General features: G+C 51.6%; 1 protein-coding gene across 1 annotated transcript in view; it reads right to left on the reverse strand.

Annotated features, from left to right (window-relative positions):
- Positions 1-19,658, reverse strand: part of MPPED1 (metallophosphoesterase domain containing 1) — a 63,993-nt gene that overhangs the window by 8,194 nt on the left and 36,141 nt on the right. The window contains exon 4 of the mRNA XM_066253065.1: positions 10,499-10,724. Coding sequence (XP_066109162.1) covers positions 10,499-10,724 — 226 coding nt within the window. The remainder of the gene's footprint in view (positions 1-10,498; positions 10,725-19,658) is intronic.

Consider the following 19,658-nt stretch of genomic DNA (forward strand, 5'->3'; position numbering starts at 1 on the left):
GGAAACATTTCCCAGGATGGCTGCCAGCTGGGGTGCACCCTCCCAGGGCTGGGGCCTTTCTCAAGGGTGGCCGGACAGGGGGCACCAGAGAAGCAGGAGAGACAGACGCTTCATGTCACCTTGCGAAGCCAGGGAAAAGCCTCTAGCCCTCCTATACCAGGTCTGCCCAGGGCCCTGCTGCGGAAGAGGAGACAGGAAGGTGCCTGTCCTTCCTCAGGTCAACGTCGGCCCTGGGCACTGCCAGCATCCTGTGTTTGGTCACTCGACCCTTGTCCAACAAGGTAATGTGCAAGGCTGCCGAGATCAGGCAGGGGCTCACAGGGCCGGTCATGGAAATAGTGGGACTCCGCCTACCCCTCCCTGCCCCCACCCACCTTGGGGCAGCTGTGGTCTGAGACCCGTGAACTCCCGAGATGCAGTGCTGGGTACCGCAGGAGTCACGGTCCCCATGTCCAACGCAGACTGGTGCCTGGACCCAGCCTCAGCGCCCGAGGGCCTGGAGCCCCGAGGTTGGCCTCACATCCGAGGGCACAGAGACCCCCACCTGGGGAGGCCGATGAATCAGAATTCCAACCGAGAGATGAAGGCGGCTTTATGTCCCAAATTTCTGCCTTTCTGTTCTATAAAGTAACCATTGGAATAATTTTCTTACAGAACGATAGTTGCCATGACAACCAGAGCAAATTTTCCTTTTCTGAAACAGATGTCTCATTTAGCTGAAAATTAGAATGTGAACAAACCCATGGGAAAAATTAATTCAAACTTTAACAGAGCGCTGAATACAATGTAATCTCTCAGAGGTTAACTAACCCCTTAGCAGCTTCTTTGTGCACTTACAGTAACCTTTGGAGCCCATCTAATTAAGCCCGCTTAGCCAATATAAATGACCTCCTCGTGGCCAATCATTACCCATTCTCCCCCGAAGTGTAAATCTGGGGTTCCCTGACGGCAGAGGGAGGGGCGGTGCTTATCTACAGGAAATGGCTGAAGCAGAGTGCCCTGCTCTATCCTGTCTTCCCAGGTAAGGCACACAGCCCTGGACATGGGGGTGCACCAGGGGTCTGTCCATTAGCCTGGGGTATGGCCACCCCATTTCTTGGGACCTAGGATGTGAGGGTGGAGGGGCCTAGGGTGCCCCTGGTGGGTTTCCCAGTGGTATGCCCTGGCCAGGGTCTGATGGCCAGAGAGCGAAGCATGGGGGCTCCCTTGATAGGACAGTTCCAAAGACTCTCCACAAGCCACCAACCCTCACACCTCCTCCAGGGAGGTCACTACCATCACTGTCCCATTTTTTTTTAATATTTTTATTTATTTTTTTAAACATTTATTTTTTAAGACTTTATTTATTCATTTAGAGAGGAGAGAGAGAGAGAGAGAAGGGGGGAGGAGCAGGAAGCACCAACTCCCACATGTGCCTTGATCAGGCAAGCCCAGGGTCTTGAACCAGCAACCTCAGCGTTCCAGGTCAAATGCTTTACCTACTGCACCACCACAGGTCAGGCCATCACTGTCCCATTTTATAGATGCAGAGACGGAGCTGCAGACAGTTGCAGGGGGTCATGTGCCCTTACCCGGAGATCAAGTAACACCACCTGGGCTTGACCCCAAACAGCAGCCTCCAGAGCCTGTGTTCTCAGCCTCCACCCCAAAGTTGTGAAAGCAAGACCAGGCATCCTAACTCGCCTTCCTTGGTAAGCCCTGTTTGACCAGCCAATTCCACACCTTAGCTCCGTTAGTCCTCAGGACAAAGCTGTAGGAAGGTCCCCATTGCAGAGACAAGGAAACGGTAACCCAGAGGAGTTAAGCAATGTGTCTGAGGACACACAGGAGGCAAGGGGGACTTGGACCAGGGTTCTTGGCTCCTGCCCCCTGTGCCCCATGGTCAGCTGACACAAAGAGGACCCTGATGGGATGGCCAGGCCACTGGCTCCCCCTCTTCAATGGCAACTGCCTGCCTCTAAGCAGCTCCTGAGTGTCCTCTGCCAAGTCTTAACACAGCCCCTGGCCCTGCCAGTGCCCTTGGAGCCTGGCTGGACAGGGAGCCTGCCACGCTAGCTCCTCCCTGCCTCTCATCTGTTGCCCATGTGACTCTTCTACTCCAAAGCCTTCCATGGCTCCCTGTTGCCATGCCCTAACCCACTGTCGGGGCCATGCTGCTGAGTCCCCCCACCCCCGCCTCCATTGGGTACAACAATAGCCTCTGATTCCTGCACACAGCCCAGCCTTCCCCCACCTCCAGGGTTTTGTTCATGGTATGTCAGCTACATGAAACGCCCTTCCTAGCCTCTCTTCAGAGGCCATCACTGGTTATTTCTTAAGGCATGGGTCAAGGGCCACCTCTTCCAGAAAGCTTCCCCTGATCACCTCCACCCCCAGCACAGGCACCCCACCCACTCTGAGTGTCCTCAGGCTGTCTCCTTCAGGGCAGGCCCCAATCAAACCTCTCCTGACCAATAGATGGAGAAGGGCTTCAGAGAAGGGTTTTCTCAAGGTGTGCATGAATGAAGATAAAATGAACCAACAGGTGCTCTACCTGGTAGGCAGGCAGGTGAGAAATAAGCGTTAGCCCTTTGCTTTCTGCACCTTCCCCAGAGCCCCTGGCAGTCATGAAGCCCAAAATCCTGCAGCAAGAATACGAGGACTGTTGCTATCTGCTGAGCATCCCTTCACACACACCCCCCATGACCTGCCCACGTGGAACCATGTGCCATTTCACAGATGCGGCCTCAGGAGCGGTCAGACCCAGGATGTGCCCATTCACTAGGACGAGGGCCTGGGGGACTGAGTGCCAGGAAGTCCTTTGGGGAAAGAAGGGATGGCCTCTGGCAGCAGACCTGCTGTGGGCCAGTTACTCTCACTTCCACCTCTTGCCTCACATTCTCTAGGCATGAAAACTGCCGTCTGAAGGGGGTAGTGACTGGTCCTCCCAACAGCCTCCCTGAGCTCTCAGGCCAGGTCCTTCTCCCTGCCCCAAATACTCAGCCAGACCCCTAACTCTTTTGTTCTTCTGTTCCCTGCACCTCCTCTCCCCCAAAGGCCAGGCTTCCTGGGCCATTTCCAAGGTGCCAGCATACCCTCTGCCAATATTAAGAGCTTCCCAGGTAAGGCTGACACCTATCACTGACCCCCAGTGCCTCCTGGGACACTCCCAGCATCTGAGTGAGGCTATGCTCCTGTTCTACAGCAGGAGAAACTTGAGGTTCAGCAACCAGCAACATGCCGGGTCCCCCAGGCACATTCATCTGCTCCTAACTCTCCAGGCGGGGATGCCCCCAAGTCCAAGCCTTCAGCCCACCCGCCCAGCTCCAATGGGCAGAGGTCTTCCTTGCTCCTTCTTTCTGCATCTCTGGGGTTCAGGGTCCAAGGGGGAGGCCAAGGGAGCTGCCTCCATAGCAGGTGCCAGCTCCACCCACCCCAGGGCTGCCAGCCAGGGCAGGCCACACAGAACCAGCTGCTTGTTCCTCAGGACTATCAGTCACACACCATGCGGGGGACATACACTTAAGGCAAGTCAGCAGCAAGATAAGTGGAACAGAGAACGGGGCTTGTTGTCATTCCCAATTGGTCCCCCATCCTGCCAACTGCAGAGTCATTCATCTTTTGTTTCTGGGACTGCAGCGGAGAAGGCAGATGCCTGGTCCGGAACACTCATCTCATGGAGAACGGGGTGTGTGTGTGTGTGAGGGGCCACTGTGAAGAAAACAGTGTGAAGTCAAGAAAGATAAGAATAGAAAAGGGGCAGAGAGGGAGAAATATGTGTGCATGTGGAAGTGTATGTGAGAGCATGTGAGTGTGTGGGGAGGTGTGTGGTGTGGGAGGAGGTGGGATGCATGTTGTGCATGTGCATGCATGTGTACATGTATGTAGCTTGTGGTATGTGCACATGGATATAGTGTGCTATTGTGTGAATGTGTCTCATGTGGTGTTACATGTGTGTCAGTGTGTATTGTGTTGTATGTGCCATTGTGTGGTGTTACATGTGCACCTGTGTGTCACTGGGTGGTGTGTCATGTGGCCTTATATGTATACATGTGTGGTGTATGGTATGTGTGTTTTTCATTGTGTGGTGTGTTATGTGTACACATGTATCATTGTGTGGTATGGCATGTTATGTGTTGTATGTTGTGTTGCATGGGGTTATATATGTGTGTAATGTGTTGTTACATATATGTATGTATGTATGCTGTTGTGTGGTGTGTCATGTGTCCATGTGTGTCCATTTGGTGTTACATGTGCGTTGTGTGGTGTTACATGTGTGTATGTGCATTGTGTGTTGTGTTGTGTGTGCATGTGTCACTGTGTGATGTGTTATGTGTATGTCGCTGTGTGGTGCTATGTGTGTGTGTATGTCGCTGTGTGATGTGTTATGTGTATGTGTATGTCGCTGTGTAGAGTTACATGTGTTGCTGTGAGGTGTTACGTGTATGCGTGTGTTGCTATGAAGTGTTACATATGTGCATGTGTGTCCCTATATGGTGTTACGTGTGTGCATGTGTGTCGCTATGAGGTGTTACATGTGCCACTGAGATGTTACATGTATGTGTGTGTCACTGTGAGGTTACGTGCATGTGTGTGTCGCTATGAGTTGTTACATGTGTGCGTGTGTGTCACTGTGGTGTTACGTGTGTGTGTTGCTGTGAGGTGCTACATGTGTGTGTTGCTGTGAGGTGTGTGTGTGTTCTATGAGGTGTTACATGTGTGTGTTGCTGTGTAGTGTTACATGTGTGTGTGTATCACTGTGAGGCGTTACATGTTTGCATGTGTCGCTGTGAGGTGTTATGTGTGTGTCAGAGATGTTACATGTATGCATGTGTCACTATGAGGTATTACATGTGTGCGTGTGTCGCTGTGAGTTGTTACTGTGTGTGCATGTGTGTCGCTGTTATGTGTGTGCATGTATTACTATGAGGTTTTACGTGTGTGCATGTGTCACTATGAGGTGTTACACGTGTGCATGTGTGTCACTGTGTGGTGTTACGTATGTGTTGCTGTGAGGTGCTACGTGTGTGTGTCACTTGAAGTGTTACATGTGTGCGTGTGTCGCTGTGAGATGTTACGTGTGTGCACATGTGTCGCTGTGAGGTGTACATGGCCTGAAGAGCAGAGAACCAGACACTGAGGGTTTTCCCTTCCCAGAGCTCGGGCATTGCCTGCCATTTGAGGTTGACAGCACAGGCTCCAGTGGAGGCAGAAGGGGTACATGAGCAGCAGGAACCCCTGGCGGCAGACACTGCTGGGTCCTTTGGGGGGACCCTAGCCTGTCTCTGGCCCGTGGACTGGCCTGGTTTCCCAGCGTGTTCTCCGTTAGTCTAGCGGCAGGCTCCTTGGCTCCCCTTGGACAAACATAGCCTTCCTGACTGGATTTGGGCTCAAGACAGGGGGAGGAGCAGGAGTTCCATGAGGCCCCTGCGGAGCCCGGACCAGAGACTGTGCGGCCCACTCATCTCTTCTCTGCCCTGCCGGGGGTGGGCAGGGGAGAATCCCAGTCCGATTTTACAGGTGCAGGGTCTGGGTCGGGGAGACCACATCACTGACAGGCCCAGGCACCTAGGACCCCCAGGCCAGCCCTGTTTGGGTTCTACAGCCCAATGGACTGCCAGAGGCAGGCCAGGAAGCGTCAGCCAGCTCAGCTGCCCACTGGACTGCTCCCAGAGCCAACCATGTACACCTGCCAGGCCAGAGCCAGTGCCGCTTCTGCCTAGGGCAAAAATCTTGGGCCGGTCACTTCACCTACCTAAGCTTCACTTTCCCCTCTGCAAGATGGGAATGAAAAAAATCTTGCCCTGCTCTGTTGCTGGGCAGATTAAATGGGACAATTCTGTGGCAGCTTATGGGAGCTTTGCTAAATGCAGGGTCCCAAGTACTGAAGGGGAGGAAAAGTCTTGGCCTCTCCCATCTGAACACAAGGTAAGGCCACAGCCTCGTGCTAAAAGCTGCTAGAAATGGGACACAAAATGCAATAGACATGGCCTTAGATGGACAGGGACCACCAGCCTCTGGCACCAGCAAATGTGGGTCTTACTGGCCATGAAGCAACAAGGGAAGCAGCCTCGGTGGTTAAAGGGAAGAAGCTGGAGCTGCTGTGACCCGCCCTCCAGAAAGCAGGGCCCCGAGAGGGCTTCGGGGAAAAAGTGGGCCGGTAAAGACCACCTGCTGACCCCAGGGAGGAGGACACCTCCGCCAAACAGAGGGTGATGTCCGGACCTCTGACCAGGGTTTGTCCTCCAGCCTGTGAGCCCATGTGGCCAAGGATGCTCTAAGCCGAGACACAAACATAAAGGGGTCGCTGGCTATGTGCACCCACAGATCCAAGCATACACAATTCTCTCTGGGAATTGGGCATCCCAAACTGGCTATGCCTGAAGTCGGCTGGCTGCACAGGACTCCTCCACAGATCCTTACTGAATATGAACATGCAATCCAAAATTACAACACCGTAAATGCCTTACAGAATTATTGGGGGGAAACTAAAACCTAAATACTTTCTGAAAGAGTAAAAAGATTTTCTTAAGAGAAAGAGCAAAGGATTCTGGGTCAGGTGCTTGAAGCTGAGTCCCAAACACGCCCTTCCTCACATGCAGAGCCAGGAGGAAGGACCGAGGGCCCAGAGAACAGCACAGGGGCCACCGGTCCACACTGAGCTCACCAGGTGGGCTTCCTGGAGAGGGTGGTGGCCTTGAGACCAGGGTGGAGCATGGCTGAAGGCAGGGGAAATCACAGGCAGAGACAGTCTCACTGTTGTCACCCACCAGCCCATCTGGCCACCGCTGAGACAGCAGGGGACAGCCAGTGCCAGTGGGCTGACTCAGGTCTCAGGCAGGGCCAGGGTCCTGTCCCACCAGGACCTCAGTTCCCAGGACCTCAGTCACATTCTGGCAAGAGGCATTTGTGAGGCAAGAAAAAAGCTACATGCTCGTTATATCATCCTCTATTCCCTTTTCTCTAAAAGACAAATTTTATCAAGTTGGAAAAGAAGGTTTTAAGCGTGCTCTGTGCACAGCTCTGGGTGGGCCTTCCATCCAGGCCCAGCTCAGCTCTCCGTTCTGAGGGACCTTAGGTAAGTCCCTCTGTTTCATGGGTCTCAGTCTCCTCAACTGCACACTGGGAATGAGGGCTGGACCTCACTGCCTGTGAGGAAGATTCGAGCCATTCAAGGGCAGAGCCTCTGGGAAATGATTAGAATAGTTACTGGGCCCACCATCACATCAACAAGCAGAGCCTGAGTCCCCACAGGGGACAGATTTAAAGCTGCTGGGCTGCTTGGCCCCTGCTTCCATCCCATCTTATGGGCTGCTGTCAGGTGCACGTGGGGAGGAAGGGGCAGCCAGGGCTCGTGTCAGAGCCCACCTAGCCCCGACTCCACACCTCACTGGCTGTACACGGACAATCTTGATCTCCCCCAGCCACCACTCCGGGTAGTCGAGGCAGGAGCTGCAGAGATCTGGGGCAGAGGGGGACCACCGAGTGTTGAATGTCTTCTGTGTACCAAGCAATCTACACACATGACCTCCCTAAATCCTAAGAACGACCCTACAAAAGGGCTGCTGTCGTTTCATAGAAAGCCGAGAGTGTGACCCAAGGTCACACAGCTGGGACCTGCCCACCAGGATGTGTGTTGGAGTCTGGCCTTGCACTGTCCCGGTTCCCTGAGAGAGGGGCAGGGCACCCCGGCTCCCCTGCCGCCACGGTCCCCACGAACCAGATTCACTTCCAGCAATGGGCCGGCAGCCACTTCTCAAAGTTTAATGTCTCAGCAGGTTTAGATTTCTTCTTTCAGAATACCAGAAGTAATGAGACCAGATGGATAAGTTGTGTGCCAATTTTGCTTCCTCCCTCACTCCTTTTTTTGTAAAAAAAAAAAAAAATCAAGGCCGCTTTCAGTTAAACGAGAACAAAAATGCATCCAAAATCCATGCATGAATGCGGTATGTATACAGAATGGTTTTTTTTTTAACACTTAGGATTTTGTAACAGCTGAGTTCGTCTTCTTCTGTGGTGGTTGGTTCCTGCCCCCTTCCTCTAAGCTGCTCCTGAAAAGGCTCAGTGCCCAGTCTGCACCAGAGGGGACCTGTAATGTCTCCCCTGAGCCCTAGAACATCACAGGGCCCTGGGAAGGGGACAGCACAGACGGCTGGGCCCAGTGGGGCTTCCTTGCTGGACTGCACCGGGGGGTGCCATGGTAGAGACTCTGCTGGTGGCAGGAGGGGACCGAATCCAGGGATGGCGGGTCTGGCCTCCGAGCCTGGGGGCGATGGGCAGTATGGTAAGCCAGGTAGGGGCACAGTCATGCCCTGCTTTAGAGACACCAGCACTGAGGAGCAGGAAGGAACCAGCAGGCAGAAGGCTGGGTGGAGGTCAGCTGGGACGGAGGCCTCAGAGAAACTCACACACAGAAGAGCAGGCCAGGCCCAAGTTTTAACTGAGTCCCCACGGCCTGGCTTCTGTCCATCTGTTTGTTCATTCATTCACTTATTCATTTAACAACTCTTCGTTATGATGGGCCAGAGACCATACTAGGCACTGGAGTGAGGGCCACAAAAAAGACAAAGTCAGATGCCTGCTCTCCTGGAGCCTCAAACGGTCTAGTAGGAAAATGAGACATGAAAGAAATCAATGTCAGAGCAGCCAAGTCCGAGTGGTCCCAGGGCGGAGGGGATCCCAGGAGAGAGGCCAGACTGAGATGCCGTCTGAGGTGAGGAGGGCAGGACGGACCATCCAGGAAGGACAGGCTTTCTAGACTTGGTGCCAGGCAAAGTGGGTGTCAATATGCAAAATCCCCAAACTGGACCCCTACCTCACATCATCAACAAAATCACTGCCAGTGGGTACAACACCTAAACATAAAATGCCAAGTTCTGGAAAATGATATGGAAACATCTTCATGGCTTCAGGAGAAGGGAGGTTTCTTAAATAGGACACAAAAAGCATTTACCCCAGAGAAGCAGATACTCACCTGACCACACCAACATTAAGAACATCTGGCCACTAGAAGCCACAGCTGAGAGAGGGAAAGGCAGGTCACAGAGGTGGAAGAGCCGCCTGTAGCATGACACCTAGCAAAGGGCTCTTACTCAAGTACATAAAGACTTCTATGAATCAATAAGAAAAAGAGCCCAAGTACTTCTTTAAAGGGGCAAAACCCTTGCGTACTTCACAAAGGGAGAGATCCAAGTGGCCAGCACCAGGTTCCCAACCTCACTGGTCATCAAGGAATATCAAGGACCCCAGCAAAGCCCCCCAGGAGAGACACAGCTTAAAAGTCCCACAACAGGATGGATGTAAGGCAGGACACTGCTGACAGGGGAAATACACTGGCATGACCACTATGAAAAACAGTTCGGCATTTCCACTAAAGAGCTGCATAGTCCAGAACCTGACCGCTCCATCCCTAGGTGGTGTGGGGGGAGTGTGGGGAGTGTCCACACACTCAGGAGGAATCACTGATGTGCACAAAGGGGCATGGCAGCAACATGCACAGCCACAGCCCGAAAGCAAGGGTGGTCGGGTTTGGGTGGAACAGATACATTCACTGTTGTATATTCACACGATGAAATCCTACACAGCAGTGAGAGAAGAACTGATCACAACAGCATATGACAACATAGGGGAATCTTAAAAATACAATAATGCACATAAAAAGTAGGCACAAACCCTGACAGCCTGTGGCTATTGCAAGCTGGGCCTCCAAGAGCCAGTCTGTCCCTGTGGAATGGGGACAAGAAATCAGTCCTCACAGGGCTGAGTAAAGATTAGAGGCAATGCTTATGGAGATGTTAGACCAGGCCCTGGCTTACTGTAATTGCTTAGGAATGATTTGCTGCCACCACCATCATCACCATCACCATCACCATCATCACCATCCTCTGAATCACCATCATCACCACCATCATCACCATCAACACCATCATTACCATCATCATCACCATCACCACCATCATCACCATCCTCTATCACCATCACCATCATCAACACCATCACCATCACCACCATCATCACCATCAAAACCATTATCACCATCATCACCATTGTCATCACCATCATCAACACCATCATCGCCATCATCACCATCAACTCCATCACCATCATCGCCATCATTGCTATCAACATCATCACCATCATCACCAACATCACCATCACCACCACCACCACCACCATCACCATCATCATCCCCATCAACACCATCATCACCATCATCATCACCATCATCACCATCACCATCAACACCACCTTTACCATCATCATTGCCATCATCACCATCATCATCATCTGGGCCCCCAGTGACACTCTGACCACCACAAAGAACAGTTATGTCTCATTTTCACCTTGATCCCCACCCAGCCAGGTGAGCTCAGGTGTGAGACCTGACCCGCTGTGTACTTTTGACTCAAACAACTGCCCCACTTCAGCCCCACTTCCCTCTGCACACTCAGCCTCAGTTCCTTCCCTCCCCTAGCATGGCTTCACTTTCATACGGCCAGGATGACACTGGTACACTCACCACGGGGAGCCGTAGATCCGGAACCCCCGCACGGTGACCTCTGAGTCCTGCAGGTAGATACAGTTGGTCAGCAGCGACTGCACATTCTCATAGTTCTCTGGCTTCAGCTTTGACACAGATGGGAAGTAGTAAAAATCCTGCTTGATGAGGTCGGCCATGAACTCCTGGTCGAAGGTCAGCTCGTGGTTGCCAGCGATCACAATCTTATACTCGTAGGGCAGGCTGCCTGCAGGAGGACACAGACAGACACACGGCATGCCGCTGCTGGCCTACCCACAGGCATGTTTCGTTTGGCAAACCTTTTAGTTTTTTTTTTTAATTTGAATTTGTTGCCAACATAAAAAATTCAAGAGATTCCCAATAAAATGTCATTCTTTCTATTTTCTAAAAATTAATCAATCAACTTTAAAATCTGATGACCTGCCCAGTCATGTGCTGAGTACCTGAGTCTCCCTCAGACAGGATGCAGTCGTCCGTTTGCCCACCCGTCCCCTGTACTGACCCCCAGCCCACTTCACTCGCGGCAAGGTGCTACCCTGCAGCACTGCAGCCCCTGGAGACAGGGTGGGAACAGACCTGGCTGCTGCCCCATGGGGCTGCCAGGCAGGTGGCGGGGATTGGCTCTCCAGGCTCCTCCTGCCTCCCCACCTTGTCCACCCCAGTGAGCCTGGCCCAGGGGCTGAGCAGTCCGCTTGTTCTCAAGCAGGACAGCTCCAGTGGTGTGGGAGCAGATGTGTTTGCTCTACCCATCCCTGTCCCCAGAAGGTCGGGCAAATGAAACCCCAAGAGCACCCCAGGGTGACATGGTACAGAGGACCCATCTGTGACAATGCTTAGACTGCCAACAGGGAGAGAAGACGTCTGCCTGGGCCTTGAGCATCTGGAGAAAGGTCACAGAGAACAGAGATAGAAGACTGCCATTTGCTGGGCCCCCTCATTGTACGAGACACCCTAGTCAAAGGCTTCCCGTCCCCACAGAGGCAGACTGTTTCTCCATCTTACAGCTCTAGAAATAGGCCCTATGGTCAAGAACCTGCCACAGTCCCACAGCAGGTGAGTGGCAAGGCAACACTGGACATTAGTCCAGCTGATGCCACACATGTGAGTCAGCAGTGCAGATTCTGAGGCCACCAGACCAGAGCCAGATGGGTCCCCGACTACCTTCGGGCTCTAAGTCTGTCTCCATTTCCACACCACTTCACGGCACCACCACCCCATCTCGCCCTGAGTGCCACCCCGGCTGGGGGAGCCAAAGCTGCACTAATACATTTATGCCAGATCTTGGACTGGGGTTGTTACTTAAGCAAATTAGCAAATTAGTCCAAGTGTACAGTTTCATTTATTTCCACAGATCCCGTCAACCGGGACCGGGGCGTGAGCAGGAAGCTGTCAGCAATCCTCTGTCCCTTCCACCGCAGCAGAGGAGGCTGACTGAGGTCCATCCTCCCAGGGAGGGCGGGGGATGGGCCAGGCTCCTGTACACAAAGCCAGGAGGGGGCAGGAGCCACAATATATTCACACAACATGACACCCTCCGATACTGTCTGGTTTCTCTAAGTAAGATGGGTTCTGTTTGTGAACACAGAAATCGTCCTTCAACATGTCCTTCCGAGCTGGAGCTCCAGCCACAGACATGTCTGTCTAGATGTCCACTTGGCCTTGGTGACGCACCAGCTACGTGTTTCACAGACAGCTATTTACTATCCCCATTTTACATCTGGGAAAACCAAGGCTCAGAGAGTTTGCCTAAGGTTATACACATCAAATCACAGAGAGTATGTTTGCTGATCTTTGCGGCTTGGCCTCAGCAAACTCATCCTGACATGACACTCCAAACCATCAGTAGGTAAAGAGTTGGGTGATAGATATATGGTGAGTGAATGGAATATGGACAGATAGGTGGGTGGATGGATGCATGGATGAATCCATGAATGATGAATGGATGGAGGAGGGATGGATGCATTCATGCATGTACGAATGATGGATGGATGGGTGGAAAGATGAATGGATGAAGTGTGAATGGATGGGGAAACTGATGGACAAAGATGTATGGATCATGCATGGATGAATAGATGAAGAGAGACAGATGCATTTATAAATAAATCAATCTCTCCTGAGATAGCTCTGACTCTCTTTTATACCAAATGACCTCTGTCTCCCTGGACCCCTCCCTTTCCTCCAAACTTTTCCTCCAGCTGTCCTGGCAGGGCATGCTTTCCAGACCCATCCCCCTCACCCATAACCCTGACTGTCTATCTCTGAATCTTCTTCAGTTGACCTGATCTCTTGCAGGTGGTGGGTAGAGGAGCCAGAACTAAGGCTCTGGTATGCCTTGACTAACATAGAGTGGGGTGGAGAAGTCCCCTCCTCTTTTCTAGGGCTGCTATCTCTGTTGTTACAACCAAAGGCTGCATTAGCCTTCAGGTGCTCAAGTCATCCCGTAGCTCCTACCAACCTTGCTGTGGATGCCCAACGACTAGTTATCACAGGCTTTCTGGCTTAGCTGTGTCTCCCTCTCCTCGTATCTGGACAGTGAATTGGAAGACCTCGATGACTGATTGATTTGCAGGGGACTTCATGGGTGAAAAAATAAGATGAATACCACCAGTTCTTCTGCCCAATGTGCACACTGAGGAGATGAACATCTCTCTGACCCTTCAGCGGCAGAGAAGAGGGCTGGCATCAGGGGAGTTCTCCAGAGCCCAAGTGGCATCGCCTGGCCTGATAAGGTGCCGGAAGTGCCCAAATGCCAGGGAAGGGGTATTCTCCGAGTGTGGAAAGAGATTAGGCAGTGTCAACCCTGGAGACTAGACAGCACTGTCACTCCGTGGACCAAGGGTGGACCCAATGGGGGAAGCTAGAGGCAGCCTACATGCAGGGTCCCCAGTTGGACACAGTGGGAGGCAACTCAGGTGTCTGGGCAGCCACGCTGGCTTCATAGGGCTCAGAGAGGAAATGGATGGATGGATGGGTCCAGATGCCTCTTCTAACTCACCTCCCCTCACCAACCCCACAGTACAGAATGCACTCAGCCTAATCAAAAACCCCACCACGCCAGAAACACGCCTTCCTCCTAAAGCCGAGCCTGCTGTAAAGCTCCCCCACCACACCCCAACATGCACACCCTGGTCAGCTGTCCACAAGCTCTGAAGGAATGTGTACTCTGATCCAGACCCCGGGTGAGGCACCGCCAGGGACACTGATAACCAAGACTCAGGCGTGAGGTCAGTATAAAAAGTAGCACATAGAGGTTCCAGTCCACACCACTCACTGGACAAACTGGAACTCAGGGAGGGGAAGGGACATGCCCGAGGCCACACAGTACGACATTGGAGAGCAGGGACCTGAACCTTGGCCTCCTGCCTTGGGAGTGCTGAACAGTGGCCACGTCAGCCTCCAGGAGGACAAGCCCAATGGGGCCTGGAAAGATAACAGGACGTTCGGGCAGAACGCTGCAGCAACCTGAGGAGCAGGTTAGGTCCTGGGCCAGGTGGGCCTTGCTGGGTGAATCCCAACCTTGGGTCTCCAAGAAGCACCAGGTGCTCATGGACAGCAGCCCGGCCTCCCCTGCTTTCCGGGACTGGTGGGCACTGCTGTGCATTTGTATTCTGTGTGATAAGGTTCAAGCTGTCTCCCCAAAACGCTTCCTTTCCCGTCTGCCCGATTATCTGAGAGTTGGGTACTTGCCAGTCGTGAATTCCTTGGTGGTAATGAGACCATCAGGTATTAATCAGCAGAGCACTAGAGGATGACCAGACTGGTTTAACTTTCCATTTGCCGTCTATATGCAACACGACATGCCTTCCCATATAGATCCCATGTGGCAGTAAGCACACATGGCATTCGGGGCACACACAAAAAAAGACAGGAACAGAAACCTCTGCTATTTGTGCTTCCAAGATTAATCTCCCTCCGAAAGGTTACAATTGCTTATCTCTGACACCTACCCATCTCATTTAAACAAGAAGTGCTGCCTCCAAACTACATAATCTGTTAAATTCAACAAGATATGTGCAAGCATCTCCATAATCTTATGCCATTCTGGAGCGGCATACTGAGCCTGGCAGAGTTACAGCGTTCTCTAAATGCAGTGACAATCAGGAAAATGCCCACTTATGGCTTCTTCCGACACGCAGAACACAGCAGAGGGGGAAGGAATAAAGAGACGGCATAACGATCTCTGATTGCATTTTTAGTGCATCTTTGACAGCTCTGTGTTTAAACACTTGCCAACGTCTGGGAGAGGCACGTTAGCAGACTTCCTAGAATGGTGCATGGTCTGGAATCACACAACTCAGCTTTAAGCCACCCGTTGGGTCTTGATGCTGGTTGGGCACACAAATGTCCGTGATGGAGTCTGACAGCCCAGCACACACAGGGGACATGGGCTGGGGGAGACATGGGTCAGGGATGCTAGCAGAGACGGGCTCTGTGAACAGAGCCTCCTGAACAGGAGGGAGAGATCTGAAGCCAGAGCCAGCCAGTGGCTAGGGTGGGGTGACAGGAACACAGTGCATGGCTGGGCCTGCAGAATCTGGTTTCTGCTGCTCTGCTGTGAGCAGGGAGCTGAGCCGGGCACTGTGATAATGATTTACATTCATTCCATACATCTGAGAAGCAAGGGCAGCATACCCCATGTCCCAGAAGATAGGATGTGTGCAGAGGGCTGGGCATCGTGGGGCCTGAAGCCTGACTGAGTCCCATGTCTGCCTCCTCCACCTGCTGTGTGGCCGGGAGTGGAACCCTTGCTTCTCTGAGCAGCCGTGTTCTCATCTGGAAACCAGTAATGTCTGGGGCTCTTCACAGGGTTCTTGTGATGATCACACTAGGGAAGCCGTGCATGAGGCTCTGTGTTGCACTTAGACCAGAGACACAGGAATGACTGGCAAGAGGAGGAAGTTTATGCCCATGGATACCTAGAAACAGGAGGCCACGCGGGGACACACAGGAAGCCACACTGGACAAGAGGCAGAGGGAGTGATGGGAAAACACAAGCAAGTGCCTGTGCTGTGGTTTCTGAGGACGGGAGTCCCAACTCCCGTCCCGCAGACAAGCAGGTCTGCGATGCCTAGTTTGAATATTGTTGGAAGGCCGGGGGTGAGGCACAGGGGCTGTCTCTAGTTGTCTGTCACCCAGCCCTACGCTGATTTGGGCAGGGGCATGGTGGCCGGTGTGAGAGAGCCCCATGGGGGCACTGAGGGGGGAGCAGCCCTGGACTGGTTGGTTTGCACGGGGAAGGCACTCAGAGGTGAGTCCTGCTCCATCCCTAATACTGCTTAACCCAGGAAAGGCCATCCCTTCAGGGTCAGCAAGGCCCCAAGATGTCAAAGCATCAGAATACAGAAAATTAAAGGCCAGATAATACAATCTGGACATTGGCCATTGTTACTGCTGTCAGGGGGACTAAGCACGGTGTTCTACTCTAGTCCAAGGATGTTGGCTGGGAAGATAGAGACAACAAAAGAGGTATTGGAAGGTCACCTGCCTGGGCCCACACTGCAGCTCCTGGCATCCAGATCACCTGTTCAGACGCTCCTGGTGGGACAGACGCCCCGCCTGCGGGTCCTGCCCAGGAGGCCCTGGACTCACAGTTCAGCACGGCTGCCCAGACTTAAAAAGCAAATGGAGTTTTTCTTCTGTTCCATCCTAATAGCCAAAATGTTTAACTTTCAAACATTTGTTTTTCCGTTGAAATGTTTGTGTTTTTTTTTCTGAAGCTGGAAACGGGGAGAGACAGTCAGACTCCCGCATGCGCCCGACCGGGATCCACCTGGCATGCCCACCAGGGGCGACAATCTGCCCACCAGGGGGCAATGCTCTGCCCCTCCGGAGCGTCGCTCTGCCCGGACCAGAGCCACTCTAGCGCCTGGGGCAGAGGCCAAGGAGCCATCCCCAGCGCCCGGGCCATCTTTGCTCCAATGGAGCCTTGGCTGCGGGAGGGGAAGAGAGAGACAGAGAGGAAGGAGGGGGGGTGGAGAAGCAAATGGGCGCTTCTCCTATGTGCCCTGGCCGGGAATCGAACCCGGGTCCCCCGCACGCCAGGCTGACGTTCTACCACTGAGCCAACCAGCCAGGGCCTGTTGAAATGTTTTAAAACCAGGAACGTTCTTTCCTAATCCTCTTCACAGGTTTGTTTCTATTGTTCCTCTGTAGGCTGCATGTGACTTTAGGCTGAAAGGGACAGCCAAAGGTTTCTGCGTGTGTCCTCTCCCCCAAAGAAGGCCATCTGTAGCCAGAAAGATTGTGCAGGAACCTCCCCAGAAGCCATAGCCTGGCAGGACACACGTGCCCAAATATGGTCATGAACCACCTCTGCACCCCTGGAGCTGGGGGGGGCCAAGCTGGGAGCCCTAGATGTGACAGGCATCAGAACTTGAGACTACGGCGCCCCCTGCAGGCTAGGCCCCATTGTTGCTCTGACCTCACTTCTTGCCACCCAGAACTGACAATACACTCTCCTCTCTGGGCTGCTTAAGGCCTCTTGACATTGGCAAATGCTGTTCCATTCACCTGGGACCCCCTTCCTGCACCTCTGTCTTAGTCAGCTCCAATCCCACTCACCCTTTATCAGGTCATTCAAGTGCCACTTCCTCCAGTATGCCTTCCATGATCACTCTCTCTTCTCCCTACTCAGCAAGGAGGTGCTCCCCAACACTCCCAGATGCCTGAGTGCCCAGAATCATGAATAGTGAATAATGAATAATAATAATTTTAAAAAGATCACACACTAAGAATGAGGTATCCAAACAAGAGTGGGGTTTTCAATAGTGACACTGGAGATGAAGAGAAGACACAGGAATGCCTTCCAAGTTCCAAGGGGAAGTGACTTGCAACCCAGAATTCCACACCTAGACAAACTGTCACTTAAGAGCGAGGATGGAAATGAGGATTTTTTTCTGGCATGCAACTTTGCCAAACATTGATCTCCAGTGAATTCTTTCTCAGAAAACTACCGGAGGGTGTCGTCCACCAAAATGAGGGAGGAAAACCAAGAAGAGGGGGCCGTGGATCCCAGACAGAAGAGAGGCAAAAGGAGGCAACAGTGAAGGGAGGTCCCAGGGTCATGACTGCACTTCAACCAATCCGGACCCAGTAGGGGTCAGAGGATCAGGAAGTCCAAGAACAGTGAGGCAGCTGGTGTGGCCTGAGACCATTCACATGCTGTTAAGGCACCTTAAAAACTGCAGGAGACAAGGATGGACCCTGATGGGCACACAGAAAAACAGGCACACAAAACAATTAAATTAACTTCTTCGGAAAAACAACACTCTATACAATGAATAGTTAAGCAAAAACTGTGATAAAACCATATTCAAAGGATAGGATGAAGGACATGTGTATATGGGTGGAGAGGCTGAATCTCTGAGTCTTCAATTTTTGCTGTAAGACGTTAACAAGTAAGATCTAAAATTGAAAAAAAAATCAAAGAACTGCAATAGAAGATTGTTACTTAGAGACACTGCGGTAATAAAAGCAGCAGCTACCAGAGTTGCACTGAGAATGGGAATCAGGACCTGGGAAGGGGCTGGGGAAGGGACGCCAGCAGTGTGATAAACCTTGTAGCACTTTGTGATTAATTGTGCACATGTAACACTACAACGCACACAAAATTGTAACTAAATAAAAAGAAGACATCGGGAGGCCAGGCACCCCTCGCCCACCTCCTAAATCTGTCCAGGGACAGACAGCCCAACCTTTCACTTGCTCAGTCTGTTGTTCGAAACCTAGAACCAAAACAAACTGGGTCCTAGTTAAGACCAGCGGAAAGATAGAACAGGCAGAAAACCTACACTCCTCTGGGGTTCTGAAGCCCTAAATGCTGGGGGTCACTCTGACAGCCAGGTTCAAAGGCAGGATGAGCTGGCTAAGTAGCTCCTCAACTGGACTGGGCAGGCAGCCATTAATGATGACAGCTGCGAAGAGTCTGAGACAGGCTCCCTCGTGCCCTGTTCCTAACAAATCACAACAGCCCCACAAATCAAGCACTATTCCGGCAGGTGAAGAAACTGGGGCTCGCTAAGGTTAAATAAGGGCTTGCACAGTTGGCAAGCAGAGACGTGGGAATCGGACCCCAGACCGAGCTGTAGCTGAAGCCCGCGATTTCTCCCTCTCTATCACAACCACCAAACATGTCACAGATGCCAGAGCTTTGGTGTTCAACAGTCCTCAACAACAAAGAATGCTGCCATATACTTGAGTCCTTACAATCTCCCCCTGTGTTATGAGGAGCGCTCAATGTCTTTATTTGAAACAACATAATATTTTGGAGGAGATCTTGTGGCCACTGTAAACAAGCCTTTAAAGACCACTTTTTTAAAGCAATCCAGATGTGAAAATAAATTAAACAAATTCAGCAAAAGTGCAGGATACAAAAACAATGTACAGAACAATTGGCTATGTCCCTACACACAAACAATAAACAATCCAAAAAGGATATTAGAAAAACAATCTCATTTGCAACAGCATCAAACAGAATAAAATACTTAGGAATAAATTTAACCAAGGAGATAAAAGATTTGTACATGGAAAACTACAAAACGTTGGCTCGAAGATTAAAAAAGACACCAATAAGACAGAAAGACATCCTGTGTTCAGGGATTGGAGGACTTTGTATGGTTAATACATCAGTATAACCAAAGCAATTGGCAGACCCAGATTATGGCAGACGCTACCATAATCCCAATTACATTTCTTTCAGAAATAGAAAAAGGTCGTATTGTATATCAAGGGACCCTGAATACCCAAAATAATCTTGAAAAAGAAAAATTAAGTTAGAGGACTCCCACTTCCTGATTCTGAAACTAGAATTAAAGTCATGTGGTGCTGGTGTAAAGACAGACACATAGATCAATGAAACAGAAGAGAGTCCAGAAACATACTTCCACAGATGGGAGAAAGTGATTTCCAGTGAAAGTGTCAAGACCATTCAATGGGGAAAGGACAGTCTTTTTAAGAGAGGGTACTAGAAAACTGGATGTTCACATGCAAAAGAAGAAGCTGGACCCTCATCTTACACCACACATGAAAATTAACTCCAAATGGACAAAGACCTGAAGGTAAGAGCTAAAACAATAAAGTGTTAAAGGCAAACATAGAGGAAAGCTTCCTGACGTTGAATTTGGCAATGCTGTCTTGGATATGGCACCCAAGGCACAGGCAA

The sequence above is a fragment of the Saccopteryx bilineata genome, chromosome 1, assembly GCF_036850765.1.
Source record: "Saccopteryx bilineata isolate mSacBil1 chromosome 1, mSacBil1_pri_phased_curated, whole genome shotgun sequence".
Classification (NCBI taxonomy): Eukaryota; Metazoa; Chordata; class Mammalia; order Chiroptera; family Emballonuridae; genus Saccopteryx; species Saccopteryx bilineata.